At 47.7% G+C, this 20947-nt stretch overlaps 2 protein-coding genes across 4 annotated transcripts; both read right to left on the bottom strand.

Moving 5' to 3' along the window:
* Positions 1-1431: 1431 nt before the first annotated feature.
* LOC133165726 (centrosomal protein of 120 kDa-like) lies at positions 1432-19658 on the bottom strand. Its single transcript, XM_061295571.1, has 20 exons — positions 19517-19658; positions 17420-17576; positions 17191-17305; positions 16969-17116; positions 16661-16821; positions 16037-16465; positions 15716-15863; positions 15378-15461; positions 14943-15099; positions 14714-14828; positions 14492-14639; positions 14184-14344; positions 13420-13988; positions 4010-4159; positions 3719-3904; positions 3429-3618; positions 3125-3358; positions 2794-2956; positions 2595-2717; positions 1432-1941 (listed from the first exon to the last, which is right to left on the bottom strand). The coding sequence occupies exons 1-20, from the start codon at positions 19563-19565 to the stop codon at positions 1874-1876; spliced, it is 3555 nt and encodes a 1184-aa protein (XP_061151555.1). The 5' UTR covers positions 19566-19658; the 3' UTR covers positions 1432-1873.
* On the bottom strand, positions 19460-20895 carry LOC133165751 (E3 ubiquitin/ISG15 ligase TRIM25-like). Of its 3 annotated transcripts, none has more exons than XM_061295628.1 (2): positions 20178-20786; positions 19460-19600 (listed from the first exon to the last, which is right to left on the bottom strand). In XM_061295628.1, exons 1-2 carry the CDS (start codon positions 20784-20786, stop codon positions 19460-19462), a joined length of 750 nt encoding a protein of 249 aa, XP_061151612.1. The 3 variants fall into 3 exon arrangements, with proteins under 3 accessions (XP_061151612.1, XP_061151611.1, XP_061151613.1); XM_061295627.1 differs by lacking the exon at positions 19460-19600 and adding an exon at positions 19605-19814 and having other exon boundaries at positions 20178-20895; XM_061295629.1 differs by lacking the exon at positions 19460-19600 and adding an exon at positions 19683-19821 and having other exon boundaries at positions 20178-20894.
* Between the last annotated feature and the right edge of the window lie 52 nt (positions 20896-20947).

Raw genomic sequence — 20947 nt, forward strand, 5'->3', positions numbered from 1 at the left:
GAGGCAGCGCGAGCACAATCCCTGATGGTCAGCACGGCAATAGCTTTTCAGCGGCTTTTGATGATGCTGGCACAGCTTCTCTTTGACAACACTGGACTGTGATGAGAACAGAGAACATAAGATGCTAAATGAATTTCTTCTGCAACTCTAATATGTTTTATGCTGAAAAACAACTATTGGCACCGAGCCGCCTATAAATGCCACCCCAAAAAACCTCTGTGCTGATTCAAAGGCAGCATGCCGAATGTCCTTTACTTAAGGCACTTTTAGAGTTTGCGTTCAGATCAATTGTAAATATTTTCTTTGAATATGCAATTAATATTAAAAAATATGAAAGGATGAACACTCTGGTGAAGGCGGAAGAACCGCCGAAACATGTCAGGTAAATATACCTAAAATTATTTGTTTGATATAGAAGAACCAGTGAAGTAATTGAAAAGGAAAAACAAGATGAACTTAGTACAACTATGAAAGGATGAATATCAAGATGCGTAAGAATACTGACTCCATGTGCAAGTGGCAGAGATAGCGCACATCTTTTTTTTTTTTTTAGATTTTCGCTATTATATTTTGAGGGCGTGTTATGCCACCCACAGTTTACATTGTAAACTGTGTCTTTTGATGAAGTAATAATTAAATAACACTGACCTAAAACTCAAGTAAAATTCAAATTTTAAAGTAATTTTTAAACAAAGACCCGGACGAAGTCGTTGGTCAACTGCGCATGCGCGTATTAATTCAATGAATCTTTAGAAGTTCAACGTTATTAACCTTGGTTGCAACCGCAACGCCTTGCCCCCGCCCGCGGAGGCGTTCGTCGGCCGGCTGCTCTTGGGCTCCGCTCTGGATGAACTTCTCCACCAGCTCTCCCAGGACAGTGTTGCGATTGAGCAGCGGTCTCGGCTTGAACTCCAAACGACACTGCGGGCAGGTGTACTGGGCCTTCTGCGGCTTGCCTCTGCTCCAGTAGTCCTCGATGCAGCTCAGGCAATAGCTGTGGCCGCACGGGATGGTCACTGGATCCCGAAGAACCTCCAGACACACCGAACAACTGAACTGGTCCAGTTCCACGGAGATAGTGGAGGTTGTCGACGCCGTTGTTGCCGATGCACCTGCCGCCATCTTACTCCCGTGAGAGACCTTCGTGGGCGTGCCTTACAGGTATGTTGATAAATGCACCTGCTGGAGACGGGAGGACGTGACGTCACAAAGCACAACGTTTATATTAGGTTTCGGGCTTGCTTGTAACGTGTCTGTGAAAAAATTCAAAGTAAATATTTGTACAAATGTCTTCTCTTGCATGCTATTTTCAAATGTCCTGTAGTGTGTCTACTACTGCTGTTGAAGCAATAGCCACTTTAATAACTAAAGCTGCAAAATTCAATGCGATATTGCACTAGTATTGCACACAATAGTGATTTTACTATGTAATTGATTTACCGTCATGTGTCAATTTATTTCAACATTGGAAAGTATCCATATTTGATATCATTGTATAAACACAATAAATACATGCAAAAAAGCCAAATACACTGCATCTTGTTGTTTGTTTGTTTTTTGTCAGCATGACACAAACCAAAATAATATATTATGTCTGTATGAATGATTACAAAAAAAAAATAGTCACATTGTCATAAAATGTAAAACCAAATGTAACTAATGATGTGTAATGGCGTTTGTGTGTCTACGTGTGTGAGACTCTGCTCATCTGATCGACACAACACTGACGCCAACAAGTAAGTAAATACTGTAGTTCCCAGTTTTTTTTTTACAAAAAAAATATAGTGAAGTGGTATGTCAAAAGAGGAAAACACTGCTGCTTGATGATCAAGGTTTAAGGTTTTGAGTGTGAAATGATGTCTAAATTCAGGTCTCATTTCTTTCTGGCATGAGTGTGGCGCTGATGGTTCCTCTGCTTGGAGCCCGTAGACAATTTGGAACCTGCAAAAAATAACATTTATGAGATGGATGACAGAATATATTCACACATAATGTTTTTTTAATAGAAATTCCTTATCTATTCCTCCATCTTAAAAAGCTACTTGTTTGTGTACATACATACATTACGATCGTGGCAGGATACTGGGAAAGTTTAAAAATTAAAAAAAAAGTGGAAAGAAAATCTGCTCAGTGGTCAACTGCAATTTTTAATCAGAAATAGCTTGTGTGTCCTTCAATGTATTTATAGCGCTGATTTAAAAAATAAAAAAAAGTCTACTTTTTTCCGAGGACATCGAGTTTTTGATACATTTTTATTTTTTGCTTTTACGTTTCACCTAAGCATGACATATTATGGAGAAAATGCCTTCTATGCAGCAGTTACCAACCAAAAGGCGAGAAGACAAACATGGGCACAACCGGTCCTGGGCTTAGGAATGGGTTGAGTGGGCTCATGTGGCTTTGGTCCAAACCAGGTGACACGCACAAACACACGTACTTCATGTGCATGTTTTCCATTAGGTTGAAAGAGAATTCCAGAATATAGTTCACGTAACATGATATTTTTATGTTATGGCTACAAAGCCAGAAAGCTGCCACGTGTCTCAGTATTGTTTTGAAAGGTTTCACACGAGTGATTGTTATAGTTGTCTCACCTGTCTCCTCCATTTGTACAGGGGGGTGAATTTCGGCCAAGGGTGCTGTCACATTAGCCGAGGGCCCGGTCACGTCGATGTGGACGGGCAAATTGGGGGGAGCCGTGATCACCACTTCTCTCACTGATAGAGCACACATCAAAACTGTTGGTGCGTTCCATGTAATGTCTTTTACTAACGGGGTCAAGCAAAAGTGCACCTTTCTCACAGATGCTGACGAAGCCATCCTGGCAAATCTCTTGCGACAGCGATTTAAAGTCGCACACGGCTTTTATGACAGAGTCAAACGTCAAGCCGGGTTCCACGGCGATGGCAGGGATCGGCGACGTCACGGGCGGCAGCGCTTCCAGCGCCTGACAGCGCTATCGCAGCAAAATAATCAAGTGCGAAATAAAGTAAGAGGAGCAAAAGACATTTGGAGGGAAACCACCTAATTCCTGGACTAAAAGCTCTGACATCATGAAAACTAAAATTGTTTGACCAGCGGTTTGGGTATGTGTCATTTTTGCTTAGCGGCTTGGCACTCTTACCTGAAGGAAATGCACGGGGCCGTCGTCGAGGGTCAGCCGGTCCAGATCGGCCACTCGCTTCTTCTGCTCAGTGATCTCCTTTTGGATCTTCTCCAGACGCCGCTCGGCCTGACTCACGACCTGCTTCTGCTGAGCCTTGATCAACTCACGCACTTCGAAGCCCTTCAGCTCCATGCTGCGGATATTGTCGGTGAAGACGCCGTCGCTTGTCTCCGTCGCCAGCCGAGCTAAACGCTGCGGGGAGGAGGGAGTTAAGTGCCATTTGTGATATTCAATAGAAAAATGACGAGTGTGTGTGACTTACATTAAGAGAAAAGATGGCTTGTCTTAGCTCTTGAATTTCCTTCTCTCTTTGCTGAATGCTCTGCTGGGAGCTGAGCTTCATCTCACCCGGCTGTCTCAATCTATTAAGTATGGGGATGTCATTACGGTTCACGAGCCCAAAGTCGTCCAGTGTGGCCACCAGGCTCAACTCTGCTGCTTTCTCGTTGGAGCTAAGCCACAGGGGGGTGAAGATGGCATTTTGTTTTCAGTCCTCTAGTTGGCGCCAGAGACTAAACAAAGAAGGTCAGCTTAGCCAAGCGACAGAAGCACCTCTGGGTGGAGAAGAAGGGGATTCGGTCCTGGTGGATTTGGCGCCATGGCGCCTCCCTCACACCGGCCGGGTGTCGGCTCCTCTCGGCGGCAAGCAGCCGAGACAGCAGCAGCGAGGCTCGGCCAATCAGGAAATCGTTGGTACTGCCGGCGTCGTGGTGCCACAGCTCCAACACCAGAGGAATTCTTGTTCAGAGACAGGTGAATATTTTCAAAGCTAACACGTGTTATACGGAAAGATAAGTTCAGATTTTAGTGTGGCCCTCAAATATTCTGTGTACGACTTCATACCTGAGGAAGGTATCCTGCAGCTGCTGCGGCACGGCGGCAAAGTCGAAGGCGCAGTAAGAGTGCGGCAGAGACACGTCCGTGTTCCTGCGCAGCTCCACGGGGTGGCTGGTCATCACGGGCACCGCGCTGCCGAAGAACTCGTACGAGTACCTGACCAGGGCATAGCCATGACTAGCCTCCAGCTCAAGCAAAACATATAAACCTAGTGTCAAGTGACATGGTGGTACGAGATGGTGTAAAATTAGGTAGTGAATTTGGCCCAGGCACATTGGCTATCCCAAAAAATGTAGTAGTTCAAAATTTCACCAGGAGATGGTGTTAAAGCTTGACATAGGGGTGACCTGATGGAAATGAACAAATCTAACAAATTAAATAGTTAGCAATTGGGAGGACACAACCTGTTCAAACACGTAGATACGCACAATTTTGGAATATGAATCTGCTATGCCATAATTTTAAGATGCAACAGCTTGAGCAATATCAATATATGTGTTTAGGTTGGAAGAACCCATTATTGTGTTAAGTACTATTATGTGTTGAGATTGATCTTTATTAGACAAGATATATGTGATTCATGTTGCAATGTTTTGTCCAACCTGTATTTAACATTGGTGTTCCATCCATACCTGAAGGCATTAAGTTGAGAGGAGACTTAAGGGCTGATACTAGAAGTAAAGAGCGAGCAAAACAGGAAACACCTGTTTCCGGTGATTGCTGCTTGAAGCAAGGTTGCCAAGACAACCAGTGGTTTCTAGCCGGCCTGGACAGGCATCAGCTAAGGAACATTCTCGAAACTTCTAGAAACTTCCAGGGAGGCCACCTGACGTACCTGATGATGTCATTCCAATGAGGTAATACCAGAAGCCTATAAATAGGTTGCCCGGATACAGAGCGGGGGCGCTTCTTCCTAGTCAGGGCGATGGCCGTGACGCTGCCCGGAGTAAAAGAACGAAGATGGATTTTGCATTCTTTTTGAGATTGAACCAAAATCTACTAAGATGAATTTCCAGAATCTTCGAATTGGACTTTGTCAAATTTTAAGCTTTGAGGAAAGCAGAGGAGAGAGCCGATCCTGGCGGAAAGGGGAAGTTGCCACTTTTACTTTCTCCTCATGGCCAGACCTTTCCTCTTTTTTTAAACATAATTCGGATTTTGGAACAAAGGAGAGCCGATCACTCGACTTGTTCAACCAAATAGGATTTTAGACCTTTAGTCTCCTCTCTTGTTCTGTCTGGGTGAGTCTTGTTTTCGACTTGCAATTCTTTTTCTTGCTTATTCATTAAATCTCTTCTTGAGCCTTAATTCGGTATCGATTATTTCGTATTAACTATGTCGAGCATGGTTTTATATGCGGTAATTACAACTTTAAAATGTCTTTATTTCCCTATCATAGTCATTCTTTAAATCCGTTCAATTCTTTTTAAAGTGAAGACAGCTTTAATCCTTAACATCAGGAATTGTCAGATCTGGTTCGAAGTAGTTATCTTGAGCTCAGCTAGGCCGAGGGCGCTCTAGTGAATTAACGAATCCTTGAGGTCTTAACAAAGGCATCTAAAAAATATCCGTAACGTAATACCAGCATCAAACAACAGGAGGGAGCCATCATTACGGCGCGGTCATACCGGCGACTTGTCTCGAATTGAGTTACTCGGCTTGCGCGTCGGATGACTTGAAAGGGGTTGGCGTCGTATAGAAATTACATTGATTCTGGTAGAATTAATTTAACTCGGGTGGTCAGCTACGGACGAGTCCTTCCGCCCCGGCTTATTGAACCCGTTACTGGGGAGCCGGAGGCACTTCGATAAAAAGTGCACGTTTGACATTTTGGCGCCCAACGAGTTGAGGGGGGTTGTGAGTTAAGATTTATTAATAGATGTTTGCTCGCAGCTCCAAAACGAACCTGTGTGGAGTTTTTTCAGTTTTTTCTTCCTAGGAACTGTCATAATTCCGCTCACTGATAAAAACAAATGTCAGAACGGCCTTGAGTGACATAAAAACAGTCTCTTTAAGGAATAGAGTTTCCTAGAAAAGAGCCTTTTAAAGCACGGGAGGATTAGAACTGTTTTGTGTCATAGTGAACGGTGACCGCTACCCCTTAGCACGTTGCTATAAGGATGAGTTTTGTTCGCAGAGTATTCGGCAGAACTTGCGAAAGCTAGAGGGGCCGGTACATGGGCACGTTTCTTGCGTGGCGGTACATTGAAACGCAGAAAGTGCATCCCGCCGTTGAGAGCATCAATTAGCGAGGCGGGAGTTCTCGAATTGGTGTTCTGAGTAGAGGCGACGCAAAAGGCGCCGTTGAGTAACTAAGAGCTGTATCGTCCCTATTCCGAGTGCACACGGAAAGGCTTCGAAAGGAGACAGCTCGAACCTACAACTATTTTTGGAGGCGGCTTGTGAAGCGAAGCTGGCCTCCAGAGTTTGCTAAATACATAGTAGAGCTGGCATGGGAGCGGCGCCTCGCTGTGTAGTGTGTGCGCTTTTTGAGGAAGGAGTTTTAGAGAATGAAGAAAAAAAAAGGAAAAAGCTAAAGAGGAAGAGCAGAGCAGGCCGTTTGCCCGGTGGGGGCTGAGTGTGCTCGGGGAGAGTTTTAAAGCGACAGTCTGTGTTTCCCACAGGGTGTTTGAAGCGGGGAGAGGATGACATTTGCGCTGCGTTGCTTGGTTGTTTCTATGTTGTCTGTCGGTGTTGTGTTGTAAGACCAAATTGGCTATAGTGGTGCACTGAAGAATATGCTGGACTGTAGTTTGTCTGGTTTGCACCGCAAAATGGGAGAAAAAAAAAAAAAAAAAGTGGGGGGATTAGTTGTTTACAGGAACTGGTCTAGCCCTAATAGAATTTTTGATTTTTTTTTTTTCTTTTCCCCTTTTTTTTTTTTTTTTTTTTTAGGACAGAGAGCTTTCTGTCTGAACTAGGATGAAGCAAAATTATGAAATAATGACATTCCAATCCTAAAGTCAGGAGAACTAGTTGATTGGCTGTGTCAAGACTATACAAGTATTTGCACAGGAAAATAAGAGAGATTAGGTTATATAAAGTTGAGGCAGCAAGAATTTTGATTAATCTATTGGCAGCTGTTTTTTTTAATCCATTTTCTTTTCTTTTTGGGGAAGTGAGTTATCAAAATCTTTGAGAGAGGAAAAAGAGGAAACAGCTGTCTCAAAAAAGGGAACTGTCGACAGCCTTGAGTAAGACCTCTGAGGCTGGCTGACTTAGAAGAAGATGAACATTTTTGAAGTTTTTCTTTTTTTTTTCTTTCTTCAAAATTGTAAACATTTTTGCTGTGAACAATCAGGAGATTATTAAAAAGTGACTGAAGAAGATTTGCCAGCAAAAAATGTTGTGGAGGCAGTCCAATTGCCACAAAAAGAAAGCTATATGCATGTGTCCAGCACACAAACACACACAAGACTGATGAGATGTCAAAAGGAAACGAGTTGCAGACAGGCCCGCAGAATCAGACACTGCGAAAAGAGACGGATCAAGAAAGGATGGAGACCTGAAAGCTCATTGGGGCTTCATCCCAGGTTCTGGAAAAAGTGGTAGCTGCCCAACTTCACACTCATCTTACCCGCAATAACATCGCTGAAAAATTTCAATCCGGGTTCCGCTCTGGCCACAGCACTGAAACAGCACTTGTTAGGGTCACCAACGACCTTCTCATGGCTGCCGATGCAGGCTCCCCGTCACTTCTCATCCTGTTGGATCTGTCCGCTGCATTTGACACTGTCCACCACAATATCCTCCTTAACCAGCTTCACTCCACTGGATTCTCTGGCACTGCTCTAACCTGGCTTCAGTCCTACCTCTCAAACCGGACCGAGTACGTTTCCCTGGGGGGGAAAAAATCCGACACTCACACTGTCACCTCCGGTGTCCCCCAGGGATCTGTACTCGGTCCTACCCTCTTCACTCTCTACATACTACCCCTCGGCAATATAATCAGGAAGTTCGGCATCTCATTTCATTGTTATGCGGACGACACCCAGCTATACCTCAAACTTGACCCCCCGCCCTCCATAACCCAGCCTTCTCCATCTCCCTCATCCATCCTCTCCCTGTGTCTGGAGGAGATAAAGGCGTGGATGAATCTCAGCTTCCTGCAAGTTAACAGTGACAAAACCCAAGCCATGTTAATTGGCACTCCCCATCAGATCCATACCTGCCCAATAACAAGCATCTTATTCGCCGGTCTCACTATTCCCCTCTCAGCCACTGTCACCAACCTGGGTGTGAAACTGGACCCTCAACTCAACCTTGAGTCACACATAAAACACATCTGCAAAACCTCCTTCTTCCACCTCAAAAACATCTCCAAACTCCGCCCCACACTTACCCTGACGGATGCTGAGAAACTTGTCCACGCCTTTGTCTCCTCAAGGATAGACTATTGTAACGCACTCCTCATCGGGATCCCTAGCAAGAGCCTCCAGAGGCTTCAGTACATTCAAAACAGCGCTGCTAGGATCCTGATGGGGGTGCGGAAAAGCAATCACATCACACCCATCCTCCGTTCTCTGCACTGGCTCCCCATCAAATTCCGAATTGATTATAAGATCGCCCTCCTCACTCACCATTGTATCCTTGGACATGCTCCCCCATACCTCAAAGAACTCCTTGCCCCAAAACCTGCCACCCGAAGCCTCCGCTCATCCAATTCACACCTTCTCCACGTTCCTAAAACCAAGCTGCGCACCATGGGCGACCGGGCCTTCTGCCATACAGCCCCTACACTGTGGAACTCCCTCCCCGACCACCTAAGAGCACCCCAATCCACTGACTCTTTCAAAACTGGACTTAAAACTCACCTCTTTACTTTAGCATTTCCGTAATTTCTGTCATATCTTGGTTGTCGTCCAGTGCTTCTAAACTTGTCCTTGTTTTGTTTTCTTGTTTTTTATCTGCCATGTAGCACTTTGAGATTCCCCCAAATGTAAAGTGCGTTATAAATATAATTTATTATTATTATTATTATTATCCCTAAGAGGGGTTACCGACGTTGGGGAAGAACGCCCGGTGACGCACAGGCAAGAGAAATTGCTCCCACAGTGCTGGAAAGACTGTTGGAGGTTGTGAACAGACACGCAGGGAGCGTGAGAGTCATAACCAACAGCCGTTATGGTGAAGAAGCCCTCATAGACGTTCTGGACATTTGGGAAGAACATGACTACGGGGGTGTGAAAGGAAGACCGGATGGGCCCTAAGAGGGGGCCTGCTGGAAGAATGAAGGTTCATCGAAACGTCCAAGAAAGGATAATTATAGTTGTAGGAGTTGAGAAATGGGACAAGACCCCTCGCGGAAAGTGGTCCCATATGTGAGTCCGTGAAGAATGTGGTAACGGCCGTACATGAAGCCATAGGGCACGGAAGAGCCGTGCCTACACGAAAAGGAGTTGGAGAAGCTGGAGCTCTGGATTTCCAAAATTGCAATTCGTGCTGCCTTGCATGAACTGTGTAACAGGTACAGCACAGGTCGCAGAGGACAGCGAACAGACGGATTGACTTTCAAGCACTGTGCCATGGGGGCCAGTATGTCGCTGGACCCATGTGAGTTGACAGCACAAGAGGTGTGCTTGTGGACTCCTTGTCAAGACATGAAGGGCTGGAAGCTGTGAGAAGAGCCGACGCCAACAGGAATCGTGAGCGTGATCAAGACGCTTGAGGAATAAAATCCAGAGGGTGAGCAGTTGAAACATTTGCCAGCTGACCCGATTCGAGCTAAGATGTAACCAAAAGAACCAGATTACAGCTGACAATTTAGCTGTCCCCGCCTTGGTGTGTTTGGCCGCATGCAAAGGTGCGGTTATCATACGAAGAAAACAGAACGGAAAAATGGCCGGTCGGGCCCTGGACCTGCTGAGAAGAGCCACACGGGGCTGTGTCCCTAGGCGATGTGACTCTTTTTATTGGAACAGGGACGACGAAACACCGTGTGAGCATTTGTGAGCATCGTTGTCAAGTGGAAGGAGTCTGAAGTAAAGACCCAAGCCTTCAGGAGGAAGACGACATCGGTGCTTCGGAGGCAAGACACGTGACGTGGATTGACCTTTGGCGACTCCCGGAGCCTCTGCGGCTCCGGGTCTTCAGATGTTTTGCAAGATAAATAGGTGACCAGTGAGTGTGTAGGCTTACTGTCCCAGCGATGTTGAGTTGATGGGGTAACTCCTCAGCAACGGTGATATAGAATGGTGCAAATTTAGACAGGTAAATTTGGTAGTTTTAACGCACCGGCCAACTTTGCTAATCTTACATTATATTTGATTTGCAAATGTAAGTGGAGGATAAATTTGTTCGAAGAAGTCTCTCTTCCAGGATGGGGAGAGTCAAGCACAATGGTACAGCAATGCCTAGTGTCCCGTTACCCAAGACTAAATTCAGCAATTATTGAGAGAAGAAAGCAAAAAACAAAAAGGGAAATACTGGAGGAATTTGAATCCCCGGCCCCAACTTCCTCCCCTTTTTTAAAATTGTAAACGTCTTCTTAACAGGGCTCCAAAAAGCCTGTCTAGGAAGGCATTGGAGAGTGTCAAAAAGGATTAGATAGAATAAGTCCTGATTTTATAATTTTGAAGGAGTTAGTAATGATAACTTCCTCCTTTTCAAATTGTAAACGTCTTTCTGACAGGCCCAAAAAGCATGTTTAGGAAAGCATTTGTCAGAGAGAGTAAAAGTATAATGTAGAAAGGTTTTGTAATAGCAACTTCCATTTTATTTTTGTGTTTTATTTTGGAAGCAAATGTGAGCGAAACACCTGCTGGCCAGTCCCTCTGCCATGCGGAGGGATTGACCGTTCTATGTTCTAAACTTGTGCGTCTATGTGTTTCAGACAAGTACGTGTTTTGAATGCACCCAGGTGCATTCTTAGTAGATTGAATCTGTCGAAATTTGCCTGGACGGTCGGAAGGTTGTGGTGAGCTGTGGCTTTCCCACATCCCTGCCGTCTTTAAATGGCTTGCCCCTAATGTCAAGCAAGGAGAGCAGGCTGAGTGGAGCGCCTTAGATGGGGTGGCTACTCTGACCTGATGCCTTCAGCAACGCAACCCGAGACGTCCCACGGCCCACCGAGACCATGGGTTGTCCTCGTTTTGAGACAGAGTGATATCCTGTCGCACCATCTGGCCTTTGGTTCACATGGCTTAGGGCCACCTGGACGGTTCACAATGCTTCACGTCCCACTGGCGGTGTGGCCGGTGTGTGGCTGCTAGCCTGGCTCATCGTCCTGTGTCCAAAGACTTCTACACCCGAGTAGAGGGACCCGATGCTGCTCCTGTCGTGGCTGTGTGACCCTCCCTTCGGTGCGGAGGACCTTGCCTCGGACATTGGTCCGGTGACGGCTTCTTCTTCAAGCCATCACTGAGGGGGGCGTCGACGTCAACGACAACATCGACAACAATGGCAACGGCAGCGACGACGACGACATCAGCGTCCGTCACGGTGGCCTGTTCATTCAGGACCGTTGTGGAGCGCTTGCTTCGGACCCGGGAGGGGCTTGCGGGATAGGGCTGCCTCAGCCCGCCCGACAAACTACTCCCTGATTCCTCTGCTGGAGAAGTTGTGGACATATAATTTTATTTTTTATTATTTTTTTTTTTCGAGGACGAGATGCCAAAGTGGCTCCCAACTGTGGTGGGGGGGTTATGTTGCCTGTCCCGAAATTCAAGGAGGGGTTGTCAAGTGACATGGTGGTACGAGATGGTGTAAAATTAGGTAGTGAATTTGGCCCAGGCACATTGGCTATCCCAAAAAATGTAGTAGTTCAAAATTTCACCAGGAGATGGTGTTAAAGCTTGACATAGGGGTGACCTGATGGAAATGAACAAATCTAACAAATTAAATAGTTAGCAATTGGGAGGACACAACCTGTTCAAACACGTAGATACGCACAATTTTGGAATATGAATCTGCTATGCCATAATTTTAAGATGCAACAGCTTGAGCAATATCAATATATGTGTTTAGGTTGGAAGAACCCATTATTGTGTTAAGTACTATTATGTGTTGAGATTGATCTTTATTAGACAAGATATATGTGATTCATGTTGCAATGTTTTGTCCAACCTGTATTTAACATTGGTGTTCCATCCATACCTGAAGGCATTAAGTTGAGAGGAGACTTAAGGGCTGATACTAGAAGTAAAGAGCGAGCAAAACAGGAAACACCTGTTTCCGGTGATTGCTGCTTGAAGCAAGGTTGCCAAGACAACCAGTGGTTTCTAGCCGGCCTGGACAGGCATCAGCTAAGGAACATTCTCGAAACTTCTAGAAACTTCCAGGGAGGCCACCTGACGTACCTGATGATGTCATTCCAATGAGGTAATACCAGAAGCCTATAAATAGGTTGCCCGGATACAGAGCGGGCGCGCTTCTTCCTAGTCAGGGCGATGGCCGTGACGCTGCCCGGAGTAAAAGAACGAAGATGGATTTTGCATTCTTTTTGAGATTGAACCAAAATCTACTAAGATGAATTTCCAGAATCTTCGAATTGGACTTTGTCAAATTTTAAGCTTTGAGGAAAGCAGAGGAGAGAGCCGATCCTGGCGGAAAGGGGAAGTTGCCACTTTTACTTTCTCCTCATGGCCAGACCTTTCCTCTTTTTTAAACATAATTCGGATTTTGGAACAAAGGAGAGCCGATCACTCGACTTGTTCAACCAAATAGGATTTTAGACCTTTAGTCTCCTCTCTTGTTCTGTCTGGGTGAGTCTTGTTTTCGACTTGCAATTCTTTTTCTTGCTTATTCATTAAATCTCTTCTTGAGCCTTAATTCGGTATCGATTATTTCGTATTAACTATGTCGAGCATGGTTTTATATGCGGTAATTACAACTTTAAAATGTCTTTATTTCCCTATCATAGTCATTCTTTAAATCCGTTCAATTCTTTTTAAAGTGAAGACAGCTTTAATCCTTAACATCAGGAATTGTCAGATCTGGTTCGAAGTAGTTATCTTGAGCTCAGCTAGGCCGAGGGCGCTCTAGTGAATTAACGAATCCTTGAGGTCTTAACAAAGGCATCTAAAAAATATCCGTAACGTAATACCAGCATCAAACAACAGGAGGGAGCCATCATTACGGCGCGGTCATACCGGCGACTTGTCTCGAATTGAGTTACTCGGCTTGCGCGTCGGATGACTTGAAAGGGGTTGGCGTCGTATAGAAATTACATTGATTCTGGTAGAATTAATTTAACTCGGGTGGTCAGCTACGGACGAGTCCTTCCGCCCCGGCTTATTGAACCCGTTACTGGGGAGCCGGAGGCACTTCGATAAAAAGTGCACGTTTGACACTAGCTAAAACCAAAAATAGCAGCGATGTAGAAACCTTTAGTTCTTGGCAATTGTAGAGCTGCACTGGTGTTGTGTCAACCTTTTTCTTTGTAGTTGTTCGTGTTAAGGGTGCGCTGTTGTGCGAACCTGATTGTGGCAGCGATGGTGTGTAAGAGTCCGGTCTGTCTGAGGTTGCAGAGATCCAGAGAGAAACAGTAGCGATGCGCCGATGGCGGAATGGACGCTTTGAGGGCGCAGGCGCCCTCGCCCTGGGCCTGACATGCGGCGAGCGGCTCCACGTCTGCAGGACTGGCACGCAGTGTGATGGTCACGCTGACGTTAGGCTGCAAGTCGGCGGGCATCGCCGGCAGCGAGCGCCTGACGCGGGCGGGCGGCTGTAGCGCAAACACGCCCTCCACTGTGGCCGCCCTCTCCTCCAGGTCCACGGCGAGCCCGGCCAGCGTGGCCAGGGGCACGTCGGCGCTGCCCAGCGAGTGCGTGCCGCAGCATAGGTGGATCTGCAAGGGCGGTTGCTGCGACAGGAAGGCGCGCAGGGCGCGGTCGCTGCTGCGGACGCGCACCGAGGCGCGCTTGGGCTGGAAGTCCGGCGTCAGGAGGTTCCGAAAGGGCTCACTGGTGATGTCGTTGCCCAGCAGTGTGTAGAAAAAGAAGAAGCCGGCATCCTCTGATGACAACTTGAGCGTGGTGGGGATTAACTGCAAGCACGTGCACACAAACTCACCATCACACCGAGTACAAACTCTCGCGCATGCAGACACACAAAAGCCCAGGCACACACTCAAACGTATAAATGTGCACACAAACGCGCATGCATCCTCACATTAACACAAGATTCACCACACACGGCACACAACTGGAAGTTCCGGTCACAGGAATGGAGTTCCTCTCACCTGTTCCAACTTGGCGACAAAAGCCAGAGTGACGGACAGCACAAACATGTCGGTGGCCACGCTGTCGGGTCCCACCTGATGGTAACCCTGCTCAGGCACCAGAACCGCCTCCAGCTTGTCCAGGAGGGGCTGCGGGGCTACGGGCCCGCTCGAGCGAGGCGCTGGAGAGTCACGTGTGTAACAAAAGAAAACAACGTTTCAGTTTTACTTTAGAATGGTTCAATCTATGTTTCGCATAGAAAGGCACAAAGATGATGCACAATGAAGGAGGAGCACCGAAACACAAGACACTAAACAGGAAGTAGCACCTCTTTGGGCCTTCTTGTTTCGGGGTGCTTGGGGAGAGGGCGGTGGTGGCGGCGTGGACTTGCCGCCATTCTCCAGCACCATGCTGAGGAGCAGCGACGGCTTCTTCTTTGTGTACTTGCTGCTCAGCAGCGTATGCCAGCGTGGATCCTGGTGACACGCGTGGCAAAGACCAACATTAATGTGGCAGCGAGTTGACGCCCTGCCACGGTCGACTGACAGACCTGTGGGACTTCCTGAACGGATCTGAGGTCCAGCACAATGTAGCCCACGTTCTCCCTGCTGTTGTTGCTGGAGTCTACGGTGAAACACTGAAGCTTGATGGGGGTCCTCTGCAGTCTGCACACACACGTCATCATACATGGTCATATTCACAATAAATAAAAAGCTCATCAAACGGAGGAAAACTGGAGAAAAATACTTTTACCCAAGCCCTCACACACACACACATACCTGTGCTGGCGCAGCATCTTGCGGTCCAGCTCCCAGGCCAGCTCAGTGCTGAAGTGCGGCTGGTCCAGGTGCTCCACGGGGTCGGTGGTCAACTGCTTGCCGTCGAAGCTCGCCTGAACCTCCAAGCTGAGCCGAGGGCGCTTGGGGAAATCGCGCCCTGCCCACAACCCCAAACGACTACTTTTATACAACACATTTGTAAAGTCACTTCCACAAACGCATATAGTAGTTGACATAGTATTTTCGGGGCAAAATTCTGGTTTTAGTATGAGTGGTTTAACGTTTGAAATAAGCAAGCTATTATAGCCGTGCGCGTTAGCTTGCTAAGTTTACGTTGAGTTTACGTTAAAAACGTAACAATATAGCGACTTAACAGGTTCAACTTGTGACTTTGTTTGCGTTTGTGTTGGAGTAGCGCAGACAGTTGACGCTCACCTTCCAGAATGGACAACACGATGAGAAGTTGCTCGCTCTTCGGAGCCATGTTGACATCTGGACGATCAAAAACACTCCCGAGACCTTGTTATAAAATCCGGACGTTGTTGGCGGAAGAGAAAAAAAAGTCGTTGAAGGTGAACTTTGGGGAGAAAAGCGAGCTTTTTTCGGGTGGTCCGTTGTGAGGGAAGAGCCGCTTTGTTGTCAAGCTTTGGCGCCACCCATTTTGGTTTTGGAGACGGAAGTTAAAAGTAGAGGCGCTCCGGGTTTGGTTGGCAAACTCGGTCTGAATGTCACATTTTAGGCATTGATGGATCAACGGGATGAGTCAGACCTACCGTGCGACAGTACCTCCTGGTGGGTCTGCGACAGCGCAACAACCTCAGGAGGATTTCGGATTGGAGTCGAACTGGCAATTTGGTCCTCGGCGGCCGGCGCGACGGCAGCGCACGGGTTTATGTTGTGTCCTTCTTTGGTGGACGAAGTCTGCAGGATGGCAAGGAATTTGTACAAATTACATTTCCCCTTTGAAATGAATGGAAATGCCATTCATTTGTTGCAGCCTCCCAAAAAGACCGGCAAAAAAAGAAAAATAGCACGAGTCCTTCGATTTCGGCAATTGTCTCAATCAAATTTGGTACGATCTTAGTTTCATCAACCTGTAGCTGCGGCGCCACGTCCTCTCGGCGCAGTGTGATGGTCACGCTGACGTTAGGCTGCAAGTCGGCGGGCATCGCCGGCAGCGAGCGCCTGACGCGGGCGGGCGGCTGTAGCGCAAACACGCCCTCCACTGTGGCCGCCCTCTCCTCCAGGTCCACGGCGAGCCCGGCCAGCGTGGCCAGGGGCACGTCGGCGCTGCCCAGCGAGTGCGTGCCGCAGCATAGGTGGATCTGCAAGGGCGGTTGCTGCGACAGGAAGGCGCGCAGGGCGCGGTCGCTGCTGCGGACGCGCACCGAGGCGCGCTTGGGCTGGAAGTCCGGCGTCAGGAGGTTCCGAAAGGGCTCACTGGTGATGTCGTTGCCCAGCAGTGTGTAGAAAAAGAAGAAGCCGGCATCCTCTGATGACAACTTGAGCGTGGTGGGGATTAACTGCAAGCACGTGCACACAAACTCACCATCACACCGAGTACAAACTCTCGCGCATGCAGACACACAAAAGCCCAGGCACACACTCAAACGTATAAATGTGCACACAAACGCGCATGCATCCTCACATTAACACAAGATTCACCACACACGGCACACAACTGGAAGTTCCGGTCACAGGAATGGAGTTCCTCTCACCTGTTCCAACTTGGCGACAAAAGCCAGAGTGACGGACAGCACAAACATGTCGGTGGCCACGCTGTCGGGTCCCACCTGATGGTAACCCTGCTCAGGCACCAGGACCGCCTCCAGCTTGTCCAGGAGGGGCTGCGGGGCTACGGGCCCGCTCGAGCGAGGCGCTGGAGAGTCACGTGTGTAACAAAAGAAAACAACGTTTCAGTTTTACTTTAGAATGGTTCAATCTATGTTTCGCATAGAAAGGCACAAAGATGATGCACAATGAAGGAGGAGCACCGAAACACAAGACACTAAACAGGAAGTAGCACCTCTTTGGGCCTTCTTGTTTCGGGGTGCTTGGGGAGAGGGCGGTGGTGGCGGCGTGGACTTGCCGCCATTCTCCAGCACCATGCTGAGGAGCAGCGACGGCTTCTTCTTTGTGTACTTGCTGCTCAGCAGCGTATGCCAGCGTGGATCCTGGTGACACGCGTGGCAAAGACCAACATTAATGTGGCAGCGAGTTGACGCCCTGCCACGGTCGACTGACAGACCTGTGGGACTTCCTGAACGGATCTGAGGTCCAGCACAATGTAGCCCACGTTCTCCCTGCTGTTGTTGCTGGAGTCTACGGTGAAACACTGAAGCTTGATGGGGGTCCTCTGCAGTCTGCACACACACGTCATCATACATGGTCATATTCACAATAAATAAAAAGCTCATCAAACGGAGGAAAACTGGAGAAAAATACTTTTACCCAAGCCCTCACACACACACACATACCTGTGCTGGCGCAGCATCTTGCGGTCCAGCTCCCAGGCCAGCTCAGTGCTGAAGTGCGGCTGGTCCAGGTGCTCCACGGGGTCGGTGGTCAACGGCTTGCCGTCGAAGCTCGCCTGAACCTCCAAGCTGAGCCGAGGGCACTTGGGGAAATCGCGCCCTGCCCACAACCCCAAACGACTATCATCATCTTGTATTTGAGCGAGAAACTGTTATGAAAGCACTTCTGGAGTTACGGCCGAACTCCTCTCCTGGACCAGATGAGATGCACCCAGCTTTCCTCAGAACTATTGTCGAGCATATTGCAGAACCCGTCCGACACATACTCCAGCTTTCCTTGGAAACCGGACGTCTACCTGCCGACTGGAAAATTGGCACAGTCAAACCAATCTTCAAGGGAGGAGCTCGCCATGATCCGACAAATTACAGACCCATATGTCTGACCTCGATTGTTTGTAAGGTCATGGAAAAACTACTAAAGCGGGCTCTACAAAATCACCTGAACAAGCTTGACGTGCTAACTGCTGCTCAGCATGGTTTCCAGAAAGGACGTTCCTGTGTATCGAATCTCCTAGTAGCCAGAGAGAAGTGGGTAGCTGCCGTCGACGCTGGTAAATGCCTTGATGTCATTTTCGTGGACTTTAGCAAAGCCTTTGACAGAGTACCTCACATGCGTCTCCTGCTTAAACTCCAAAGGGTTGGTGTAACTGGGAAGATCTTATCCTGGATTGCTGACTTTCTGGAGGGACGTTATATGCGAGTGAACGTCAACGACGCATACTCAGCGCCTGTGCTTATGTCTAGTGGAGTGCCACAAGGATCGGTCCTTGGACCCGAACTCTTCAAACTCTACGTCAACGATCTCCCGCAAGAACTGAACATTCAGTGTTTACTGTACGCGGATGATTTGAAACTTTGGGCTGAAGTTACTAGCGTCGAGGATGCTGACCGTTTCCAAGACGTGTTAGATAGGCTCCATTGTTGGACGGAAAAATGGCTGCTTCCAATAAACCATGCCAAATGTTCAGTGCTCTCCATGGGAACTCAGAATCCACTCGGGGCGTACCATATTGGAGGATATCTCCTTAAAAACACCACAAGTGAGAAGGACCTTGGTGTCATAGTGTCGTCAGACCTAAAGACTAGTCTTGACACCACGAAGAAGGTCACCGCTGCCACCAGGATGTTTGGATCCATCAGACGGTCTTTTGCCCGTATGACTCCTGCGATTTTCAGACCCCTGTTTATCTCTCACGTGCGTCCCATTCTTGAGTACGGACTGCCTGCAATATTCCCATTGACCAAGTACGAATCCGATATGCTGGAGCGTGTTCAACGTCGCGGTACGAAAACAGTCGCAAAACTTCACCAGCTTTCCTACGAAGATCGACTGGAACAGTTGAATCTCTTCTCTCTGGCCTACCGTCGTCACCGAGGAGATTTGATATATACCCGGCGCATTCTCCGAGGCGAACTTGGTGAAGACCTGAGGGAGTATTTCATCTTAAATAATGATACTTCGACACGTGGTCACAGTTTGAAGCTATACAAACCGAGGAGGTTACGCATCCATGGCGACGCCACTCTCTCTACCCGTGTAGTTAATAGCTGGAACCGCCTACCCGAATCATGTATCACAGCCCAGTCAGAGGAAAGTTTCAAGAGAAGTATTGACGCAGTGTTTACAGTCTGAAAGGTGAAACTGCCGACCGCGGTATCGGTACCGACTTTTTTCCGACATTTCAACCGCGGCTTGGTAGCATCCCTTCAACGTCCGGGAAGTGAAGGAGCTGACAAGGGATTCTTCCCTCTGCTTTCTACCTTTCAATGAAGTCAATGAGACTACTTTTATACAACACATTTGTAAAGTCACTTCCACAAACGCATATAGTAGTTGACATAGTATTTTCGGGGCAAAATTCTGGTTTTAGTATGAGTGGTTTAACGTTTGAAATAAGCAAGCTATTATAGCCGTGCGCGTTAGCTTGCTAAGTTTACGTTGAGTTTACGTTAAAAACGTAACAATATAGCGACTTAACAGGTTCAACTTGTGACTTTGTTTGCGTTTGTGTTGGAGTAGCGCAGACAGTTGACGCTCACCTTCCAGAATGGACAACACGATGAGAAGTTGCTCGCTCTTCGGAGCCATGTTGACATCTGGACGATCAAAAACACTCCCGAGACCTTGTTATAAAATCCGGACGTTGTTGGCGGAAGAGAAAAAAAAGTCGTTGAAGGTGAACTTTGGGGAGAAAAGCGAGCTTTTTTCGGGTGGTCCGTTGTGAGGGAAGAGCCGCTTTGTTGTCAAGCTTTGGCGCCACCCATTTTGGTTTTGGAGACGGAAGTTAAAAGTAGAGGCGCTCCGGGTTTGGTTGGCCTCAACTGGTGGGCGGTGGAACTGCAGTCTCAAATCATTCAAATATAAATAATAACATAACAAAAACCGATATAAAAAAAATAATCCATTCCCTCTTAATATTCACATTTAAGATCATTCCAGTTAGGTTCATTATTTTACAGTATGCTGTATATTTGCATTAAAATATAGGTTTTGTCACATTATTTGTTTAACTGGGTATTTTACATTCCTTATTTCATAACAGTTTACTCTGCTTTTGTCATTTTAATTAACCACAAGTTTGAAAATACCGATTCAATAATAATAGTAATAATAATCATGGTAAAAAATGCATCTATCTATGTATGCATTACATAGAGCATGCTAAGTTCCACTGCACCCTTTGTCAAAAGGACTAGTTACCTGCTGCACTTGTATTTCCACCTCCACCAGCACGGTGTCGTGTCCCTTGTGTTCATCCGCCAGGCACATGGAGCAGATGCACTGCTTGTCCGTGCGGCAGTAGACCTCCAGCAGCTTATCGTGACGCTGGCACACGCTCTCCTGGAGCCTCTTGAAGGCTGACACCAGCTTGTGCTTCTTAAATACGGCCGAGTCGTGGTGGGGCCGGACGTGCAGCTCGCAGTACGACGCCAGGCACACCAAGCAAGAGTTGACCGCCTTGTTCTTCCTCCCGGGGCACACGTCGCACTCCACGTCGCCGGCCTCCGCCAGGCTTTGTTGTTGTTGCCCCCCTCCGCCTGCCGGGACCTCCTGGAGTCCGCTACGCTGGAATCGGTCCACCACGTCGGCTAGCAAGGTGCTGCGGGCGAGGGCTGGCCTCGGGCTGAAGCTTTGTCGGCACTGGGGGCACATGAACACGCCGAGGTATTCATCCTGGTCCCAGTAGTTGCGGATGCAGTCGGAGCAGTAGCTATGGCCGCACGGGATGGTCACCGGATCTCGCAGGACATCCAGACACACAGAGCAGGTGAACTGATCCTTGTCCAGGACCACCCCTGCCTGGGCCATCGTCCCCCAAAGTGATGAAGTTGGAAGGAACGAGGACGAAGGACCACAAGACGAAAGACAGCTGCTTTGTTTACAAGAAGTGACGCCAAGGGGCGGGGCTAATTGGCGGAAGTAAATGAGTTTTATTATCAACTTGCGTGAACTTGTCAATTTTGATGAAA

The sequence above is a fragment of the Syngnathus typhle genome, linkage group LG13 (assembly GCF_033458585.1).
Source record: "Syngnathus typhle isolate RoL2023-S1 ecotype Sweden linkage group LG13, RoL_Styp_1.0, whole genome shotgun sequence".
Classification (NCBI taxonomy): domain Eukaryota; kingdom Metazoa; phylum Chordata; class Actinopteri; order Syngnathiformes; family Syngnathidae; genus Syngnathus; species Syngnathus typhle.

What these genes read in the sequence shown, in the direction of transcription:
- LOC133165726 (XM_061295571.1), bottom strand. Translation starts at nt 19,565, where the DNA reads ATGGCTCCGAAGAGCGAGCAACTTCTCATCGTGTTGTCCATTCTGGAA. An exon ending in AAACAAGAAGGCCCAAAGAG is followed by an intron (nt 14,345 to 14,491) that starts GTGCTACTTCCT and finishes GTGACTCTCCAG; the next exon opens with CGCCTCGCTCGAGCGGGCCC. An exon ending in GCCCCGTGCATTTCCTTCAG is followed by an intron (nt 2,957 to 3,124) that starts GTAAGAGTGCCA and finishes TTGCTGCGATAG; the next exon opens with CGCTGTCAGGCGCTGGAAGC.
- LOC133165751 (XM_061295627.1), bottom strand. Translation starts at nt 20,786, where the DNA reads ATGGCCCAGGCAGGGGTGGTCCTGGACAAGGATCAGTTCACCTGCTCT. An exon ending in TGGAAATACAAGTGCAGCAG is followed by an intron (nt 19,815 to 20,177) that starts GTAACTAGTCCT and finishes TTGAGACTGCAG; the next exon opens with TTCCACCGCCCACCAGTTGA.